Source organism: Curcuma longa, chromosome 4, assembly GCF_044706935.1.
Source record: "Curcuma longa cultivar G26 ecotype Majalengka, Jawa Barat chromosome 4, ITB_CL_G26_1.1, whole genome shotgun sequence".
In the NCBI taxonomy this organism is placed as follows: Eukaryota; Viridiplantae; Streptophyta; class Magnoliopsida; order Zingiberales; family Zingiberaceae; genus Curcuma; species Curcuma longa.
The window spans coordinates 12,332,002-12,340,435 of NC_133864.1; the positions used below are offsets into that span (position 1 = coordinate 12,332,002).

An 8,434-nucleotide genomic window follows, 5' to 3' on the forward strand; every position below is an offset into this window, starting at 1 on the left:
CGAAAGCATGTCCAGCTCCGACGAGAATCCCTAGAAATGATAAACATTTGACGCTAGGTTTAGAACTGTTTCACGATTGATGAACGAGTTGGGAAGTTGCTAACATTGAAAGGAGTTGAAAGACAAGTCGATCAAGATGGGATTTTGACTAAATTCTTCCGACATTAAAGTCGGACATAGGAAAAAAAAGGAAAATTAATTTGCTAGTCTAGCCTCACATGGAAGAGTGGAAGCTAAGGAGTCTTTACCGTGCACTTCACGTACTTCCTACACATGCGTCGTCCTCAAAATGTGTCCACAACACTTCTCCCACTCGCATGCCCATTTGGTCGAGTCTCCTGTCAAATTCAGTTTAGGTCGGATCATGATTGTACGACTTTGCTGTTAAATTTGTTGATTTGATTCGAACTGAGTCGGGCTGACTTGATTTTGAATTGACCGAGTCTGAGTATCATGGATCATTAATAATTTAGTGTGTTTTGTCTTCGATCATATCTTATAAATGCAGAGGCCTAGTTATCTGATCGTATATGGGCAACAAGAAACACGTCTTCGCGAAGAGGTATTCCTGCTCATTATTGATCTGTTGGCTGAATTTCGCAATTAACAAAACAACCTAACTCACGGCTTAATCTGTGTACAACTCATTTCTTAGTCTCTTTTGTCTTAGATTTCAGGCAAGGAGAAGGTGGGACTAGATGCCGAGTAATTTTTAACGACCTAAATAAAAGAAATGCATTATTATATTGTTTATTCCCTGGATTTATGTCAAGTTGAGTTTTTTTTTAAGTTGATGGTAAAATTCAAGGGTACAAATAGAGAAGATTTTTTTTCAATTATAATAATTATGAAATTATAACTATTATAACACAATAGTTCAATTATAAAATTATAGTTGAACTGTATAACCGTTAATATTTCATATCTGCTGCAATGAATACTCATTCGATTTCAATTTTAAATGGTAACTATAGAAGAAAGATAATAATTAAAATTATATAATAAAAAATAATTAGATAATTATACATGAGGAGCGTTTTTGATCTTTGCTCACAATTCAAGTGCCAGCTACTCGAAGAAGCACGCCACGGCACAAAGCGTAAGTGGAAATGTATCCGGCGACGTCGTGAGGCATCATCCAGAGAGCCTCCTCGATTCTAATTGGCTGCGGGAGAACGGGAAACCAACTGTTGCATCAAATTACCTAAACACCCACACGTTTGGAACAAAATTGCAATCGCAACTGCTGTCTTCTGGTTCAACGAAAGGGCATTTGAGTAAGTTCATAAATAAGTGATATTTCATTGTTTTAAAGATAATTTGTCCTCTGGAGTCTCGCCGGCTCCAGCAAAGTGCAGGAGTGGGCAGGAGGCGGGAGGACTGCCGAGGGTTTCGGGGGTGCGTTTGATTTCGTCCCTCGTGGTCGCCTTCCTCGTCGTCTGTTTGGAAGATGTCGTGCATTGGCTATCCGATTTCCACTGTCGTTCGGAATTCGGCATTTGGTTCACAATCAAAGTCGAAGTTGCTCGTCGTCCGATGCGCGGTTAGCGGTACCGAGCCTTTTCCATTTTCTAGTTCACTATGGCGTTTTGGCTTCTCGGTGTTAATTCGCGAGGCGTCGGCTAGCTTTTCGATTAGGGTTTTAGTCCTTTTGCGTGATTTGGAATCAGTTCGTATTTCCTACAGATGATTTTTGTTACATCACCGTGGTAAATTTATTTGATTCACAAACCAGTTGACTGTGGTTCTTTCTGATTGTACAAATAAGTATGCGTTTCTCCACCTTCCCGTTAACAATATCCATATATCACCAAATCTGATATTATTTGTTCAGTATAAAGAACTGAACACCAAATGTATATGATGAGGTGTGACGTTTATTGTTGGTTATTGTGCTCTATTTGTATTCTAAGATTCTGTGCGATTTTCAGAGTATGTAGAAACACCAAAAGTTGCAAGTGTAGTTGAGCCACTCCTTTTGGATGCTATTCGCGCTGAGAAAGTTGAGAGACCACCAGTTTGGCTGATGCGGCAAGCCGGGAGGTACATGAAGGCAGGTTTAGTGCATTCCTTCGTCTCAGCTGTGACCTGCTGAACTCATTTACTAACTTTGATCCATTAAACTTGTACTGGATTGCCTTATACATAGTGGATCAATATTTCATTGATTCCTGTATCTGTTTTTGGACAATTAATTGGAACAGAAGTTAGTATAAATTAGGTAATCTCTGGATGGGAGATGTATGCTCCTTCTAACACTAGCATATCAGTTCCACTAAGATGCTACAACATAGGTCAATTTTGGATGTTACTTCTTTCACCTCTTATAGATTTGTTGAAATTGAGAATACAGTCATTTCGGAAATGTTGATGCAAAATAACTGTTGTCTTTGTGGAATCTACAACTAAAATCATGGTGTGAATTTTTAGAAAGAGCATTCGTCACAAGGATCCTAATGTTGCAACTTGTTCACCTTTGAAGAGGCTGTCATAATATTATATGTAACTGGAAAGTAATATACGCTTGAATGGTATTTACTCATACTACATTATGATTACCTGTTAACTGAAATTTTGTCAACACTGTTTCTTTTTGTAATCTGAAATTTTTTTGTGCATTGTTATCAGATCATGTGACTTAATTTAACTTGTCCTAGACTTCTTGCTGCTAATTGGTATTTTATTAATGAACATGGAAATCATTCATCAACTAAGCTATCACTTAAACAACAATTTCATGCAGGTCTGCATGAATCTAGGATGATGACATGCTAAATTTCACAAATCAACTGATTTTATCTCAAATATCTTTTTTGCATTCAGAGTTAAACGAACCCTTCGCCCTTTTTTGCATCTAGTCCTTGATTTGGCAAATGTCTTTAGCTTGTAAAAATAGAGTGAAGCATTTCACTCATCTCCAAGTTGTGCAACTCTGATATACAATGTTGCTTCTGTAGGTTTTACATTCGCTGTTACAGAAATTTTACAAACTCTGGCCAGCTACATTAAATATCAAGCTGACCACGGGGCACAAGCTGTACAAATCTTTGATTCCTGAGCAACTGAACTTAGTCCCGTGGGCTTTGAAGAATTTAGCTTGCCTTGTTTAAAGCAAATTGTGGATTTAGTCAAGAAGACGCATCCAGAATTACCAGTGATCCTTCATGCAAGCGGGTCAGGAGGTTTGCTTGAGAGACTACCATTGACTGGTGTTGACGTCGTGAGCTTGGACTGGACAGTCGATATGGCAGAAGGTAGGAGAAGATTAGGATCACATGTTGCTGTTCAGGGAAACGTAGACCCTGATGTTCTTGTTGGATCAAAGGAATTCATAACCGAAAGTATAATAGACACGGAAAGAAAAGCAGGTACCAGTAGACATATACTTATCCTCGGCCAGGGTATCGTCGTTGTAGGAACCACAGGAAAGTGTTGCACATTTCTTTGAAGTCGTCAAGGGGATCAGATATTGAGATACTGAAAATGTCCTACGCTATTTTGCCGTCGTCAGCTACTTATTATTATGTGATCATCATTTAATCACATTTAACTTGCAATTTTTTGTGGTTTATAAATTTTTTTAAAAAGTACAGAAGTCTCTTACCCAGGCATATGCTTGTTACTAGGAAATTTCCTTTCTATAACCTCTTGTGGGGGTGGGGATTAGCAAATTTTACTAAAATCCAATTCTGATTTTTATATCAAATGATGTTATTTTTATTCTTTTTGAAACTCATGTTTCATTAAATTTTAAATTCAATTAAATAGTATTAAAAAATAAATGCACCAGCCAGGAATCGAACCCGGGTCTGTACCGTGGCAGGGTACTATTCTACCACTAGACCACTGGTGCTTATTAGAAATGTCACCATTTAATTTATTTCATTCCATTTAACCTTTATTTCATTTAATTTTATATTTTGGGTGTTGTGCAGAAATTCCAAAATGTTTTGGATGCTGTCCGCAGCTCCTCCTAATTCCTCAGCTCCTCAACTGCCCTTCCTTTCTCACTGCAGTTAAATATGATATCTGATTAATTCTTTTGTGAAGGATCATGAAACTATATATTAAGCCGCACTCGATTGATCAAAGATAAAGAAGAACAATTTCTCAATTCAAATATATATTACTTGAACATGTTCTTCCTATTTCATTTTCCATTGTCAATAACAAAAAATCCAGAAGGCTAATAGCATTACCTTTACTAGCTAGCGAATTATGCTTATCCATGCATGGTCCAAGCAAATATGTCTTGGTGCACACATATAGTTAGCTTGTCTTGGTGCACATATATAGTTAGCTAGTTTCCTCCTATATATGTTTTTGTTACAAGTAAGAAAAAAAAAACAGTGACTCACCCAATCAAATATATATGTACATATATATTATCTCAATCTTAGCTAGCTAGCTAGACCTACTTAGTTGGAACATTTATATCAATGATGAGTAGATTAACAATGACATGAATAGATGCTTGCAATTTATCATAATATTATTTAGAATTAATGTACATGGTGATGATGAACAACTAAAAAGGATTAGTAAAAGGTAAATGAAAAGAGAAGTATTAATCAATCTGTAGTATTCATCAATAAGATGTTAAAGTTGATTACGACAGAAAAGACATTCATCTCAGTAAGTCTATCGTAACCAACTCAAATATGTCATGAGACTTAACATTTATCCAGAGCACAAAAGATAGGAAATGGCTGTTGTGTTTGCATTATAAGTGACCTCACCTCTCCACGTTCTCCGTTGCTTCCCTCGTTTTCAACCTCCCGAACTTAATTCTACAACTTTCGATAGACTTCTCCTCCCTCTCCTTCTAATTCCTCTCTCTTTCGATTGCACCGGTTGATGTGGCCGGCGTGGGGAAAAGTCCACCTCCCTCCGCGCGGCGGCGCTATCACGTCCCCCTCGCCGCCCCCGAAATCTTCATTTCTCATCCGCTCCTCCTCCCTCAAGGATATTCTCTCCCTCCTCGACGATTACGACGCCGTCGATCGTAACCCCTCCACCGCCTCCTCCCGCTCTTCGTCGCCCCAGCCTCCGCCGCCCTCGCCGCCGCTCGTCCACCACTACCGTCCGGCCTCGGCCGCCCTCCGTTATTGGCGCTCTCCGCAGGAGCAGGACCCCTTCGGCCTCCCCCCTGGCGAGGAGAAGCGCGTCATCCTCTACTACACCTCCCTCCGCGTCGTCCGCCGCACCTTCGAGGATTGCTCCGCCGTCCGCGCCATCCTCCGAGGCCTCCGCGTCGCCGTCGACGAGCGCGACGTCTCCATGGACGCCGGCTTCCTGCGCGAACTGAGGGGCGTCCTCGGTTGCCTCCCGAAGCCCGTCGGCCTCCCGCAGGTGTTCATCGGCGGCCGCCACATCGGAGGCGCGGAGGAACTCCGGCGGCTCCACGAGGCCGGCGACCTGAAGCGGTACGTAGAGGCGGTGGCGCAGGTTCCTCCCGGAAGCTGCAAGTGGTGCGGCGACATCGGCTTCGTGATGTGCCGGAGATGCAGCGGTTCGCGGCGGTGCTACTCCGACAAGGGCGGCGCCGGCAGGGGTTTCCGGGCGTGCACCGCGTGCAACGAGAACGGGATCGTCCGGTGCCCCCCGTGCTCTGACCCCACCGCCGTCTGATCGCAATCGGACCGTCAGTAATAGATGTCTCTGTTCCTTTCGTAAAGCAAGGTATTAATCACAGTGACAATAATATATTAATAAAAATATAGGAAACCGGTACTGTGTTTATATTTTGATTTTGATATATTTTGATTAATTTCTTCATATTTTTCACATTAAACAAGATTGTTTAGGAGACATGCGATTACGTTCTCTAATCCTCCTCTAATCGATCAGATCCGTTATTTTTTGAACCTGATTTACATACCCAGAGTGAAAATATTTTTACTCATTAATCTGTGTGATGATTATGTTCATTACACTTAATTTACGTGTTTGCCGGAACTTCTTCTTTTCTTAGAAAAATAAGAGAAATCATAACAAAAGCAGTACTCATTGATACAGGCATTAGAACACAAAGACAAATGAAATAATTAGAGTCGTTACGTTATTAATGGCTAGAAACAACAACGATGTTGTATGAAACCGCTAGAATGTGTATGTTTACGGGCTGAGTAACGTTTGTACTCGAAATCGTGCAAGCGGTCGAGAAATTCTCGTGTGTCTGCAAGTTAATTAATTGGAATCCAATTAACAAAAAAAGGTTAATCAATTTACAAATGTGAACTGCTTACTACAAAAGCAGCACTTTTTATTGATTATTGAACGTTATCGATCGAGCTGGAAAAGAAGAGCATGGATGTAACGGACTCGTGTCTCAGGTGGCGAACGTGTCACCTTGCGAGGGCTCACGCTTTCTCCGTCCTCCAGGTTTGCCTCTACGTGTCGTCAGCCTGGTGCCTTCCCCGCCGCCTCCTGCTTCTTAAGAACACACTCAAATGCCACTTAAGGCAATAGCGGCGTCGGAGAGTTGCCTGCTGTGAGTATTTTCGCCTGAGGTCGGAGACTACGTACATTATGTCATCAGAACAAGAAAGGCGAGAGCTTGACGAGAGGGCGAGACGAGGGGAGACGGTGGTCCCAGGCGGCACCGGCGGAAAGAGCCTGGAAGCTCAGGAACGCCTCGCTGAAGGTCACTTCTGCGCGCTTGCTTCGTTTGTTGGCTTATCGTTAATTGCACGGTAGATTGATCAACTCCTGCAGCATGAAATGGATGCAGGGCGTAGCCGTGGAGGGCAGACTCGCAGGGAGCAGCTGGGGACTGAAGGGTACCAGGAGATGGGGCGCAAAGGGGGGCTGAGCACCACCGAGGAGTCCGGCGAGGAGCGCACGCAGAGAGAAGGCATCCCGATCAACGAGTCCAAGGTCACTAAGCAAGAGGACTGATCGTGCATCATCCCGGATCTCTGTAACAACTCGTGGAAGTCTAATTGTGTGTTAGAGACGATGGCTTAGGTTTGGTTAGTCAGCAGGTTGGTCAGGGTACGACGTCTGTCTTTTCTAGTTGCATAATGAGATAGATGTAAACAGCTGCTTCCATGAAGTTCTATAAAGTACTGTGCGTGTTTAACCAGCACATCGAACTACTTGGTCTATAACAGTGCCTATATACACAAATATACGCCCTACATACGAAGAGATACACGCAGCACACAATAATATAAACCACAATCGTATGCTATATGGTTGAAACAACCAATCTATTTATGGGAAAGAACACCGCTTCAAATTTATTTGATCGACTCAATATCATCAACCAAAGTAGAGCAATTCGCACAATCAATTTAAAATGAAAGACCAGCACCAAGTAAATGGGAACTGAAACCTCTTCCAGAGGTAAACAAAGATAGTGACTAGAAGATTAATCCAATAGTTGCACAAAGGAAGGCATTGTTCGACTTTGAAACAGAAAAACAAGTGTATGACCTATCATTCCACCGTTCCACGTAGGAGCGGTCATGGACGAGCAGGATTTCCAGCACCAACTGGACGAGGAGCTTGACCAGGCTTTGCCAGATCATCCTGCAATAACAACACATGGAATCGGTGAAGCATTACATTTCGAGGACACGTCCATTTATGACGAAGTTAAAAAGGCGAAAACTCGGGGCTTCATTTCTTTTTAGTTGAATGTGTGAATATTTGAATGCAAGATGCACACTTCAGTTATTTCATACAAGCAGAAAGCAACAATAAGACAAACAAACAAGCCTAACTTGAAAATAATAACAATAATAAACAAGGCAAAGAACGCAATCACAACGACCGCCTAAGTCATTGTTTTGAGATGGAATCGTGGGGCTTAGCCCCTGGAAGGAAAATAAAAATAACAATTAAAAAATGGGGAAAGATTGAAAGGGAAATGGATAGACAAGTCTGAGGGAGGAAAGGCCTAAAGGAACATAAATCAAAACATTTTAACTACAGCAAAGAAATTCGATTATACAACAAATATTCTTACCCATCCTTTTTTCTTGTAAATTAATTCTCATAACTAATGAATGATTTAGTTTAATTATCATAAATTAAAATTCCAAATTAATAAAAATTAATAATTAATAAAGAGGAAATCGTGATTAATTCTAATTTAGTCTAAAATTTTATAAGGACAAAAGCTCATATAGGAGCTATGACTGTAATTCACAGATGTGAATAGACTATGCTAATTTGAATATGCATATTCGTAACTTTGTGGGGAACTCAATCTGTGGAGAATTAAAATTGCACAATTCAAACTAGGTAGCCCAAATAGGGTTTAACAATTGGGTTGAACTAATCATGTTTGATGCTAACAATCGCACCTTGGTGAGTATGAAATGAAAATTTGACCAAAAGGTTAAAATTGAATTAAGGGACACTGCCCTGACCGTTTTTGCTTACATCAACAGTGCCATTGCTTAAATTTCCAATCACCTTACAC

At 41.0% G+C, this 8,434-nt stretch overlaps 3 protein-coding genes, 1 non-coding gene and 1 pseudogene across 4 annotated transcripts in view; 3 read left to right on the forward strand and 2 right to left on the reverse strand.

Moving 5' to 3' along the window:
- Positions 1-2,692: 2,692 nt before the first annotated feature.
- Positions 2,693-3,473, forward strand: LOC141827102 (uroporphyrinogen decarboxylase-like; annotated as a pseudogene).
- A 309-nt stretch (positions 3,474-3,782) lies between these two features.
- TRNAG-GCC (transfer RNA glycine (anticodon GCC)) lies at positions 3,783-3,853 on the reverse strand. Its single transcript has one exon. It is a non-coding gene; the product is annotated as a tRNA-Gly (tRNA).
- Positions 3,854-4,746: 893 nt separating this feature from the next.
- LOC141828582 (uncharacterized protein At5g39865-like) lies at positions 4,747-5,631 on the forward strand. The gene has a single exon (XM_074716037.1). The coding sequence runs from the start codon at positions 4,858-4,860 to the stop codon at positions 5,629-5,631; it is 774 nt and encodes a 257-aa protein (XP_074572138.1). The 5' UTR covers positions 4,747-4,857.
- Positions 5,632-6,531: 900 nt separating this feature from the next.
- On the forward strand, positions 6,532-7,068 carry LOC141828609 (late embryogenesis abundant protein EMB564). The gene is made up of 2 exons (XM_074716062.1): positions 6,532-6,646; positions 6,734-7,068. The coding sequence occupies exons 1-2, from the start codon at positions 6,532-6,534 to the stop codon at positions 6,898-6,900; spliced, it is 282 nt and encodes a 93-aa protein (XP_074572163.1). The 3' UTR covers positions 6,901-7,068.
- Positions 7,069-7,243: 175 nt separating this feature from the next.
- LOC141826507 (small ribosomal subunit protein eS26y-like) overlaps positions 7,244-8,434 on the reverse strand; it is a 14,049-nt gene continuing 12,858 nt past the window's right edge. The window contains exon 5 of the mRNA XM_074713762.1: positions 7,244-7,536. Within this exon, the coding sequence (XP_074569863.1) occupies positions 7,471-7,536 (66 nt within the window). The 3' untranslated portion in view covers positions 7,244-7,470. The remainder of the gene's footprint in view (positions 7,537-8,434) is intronic.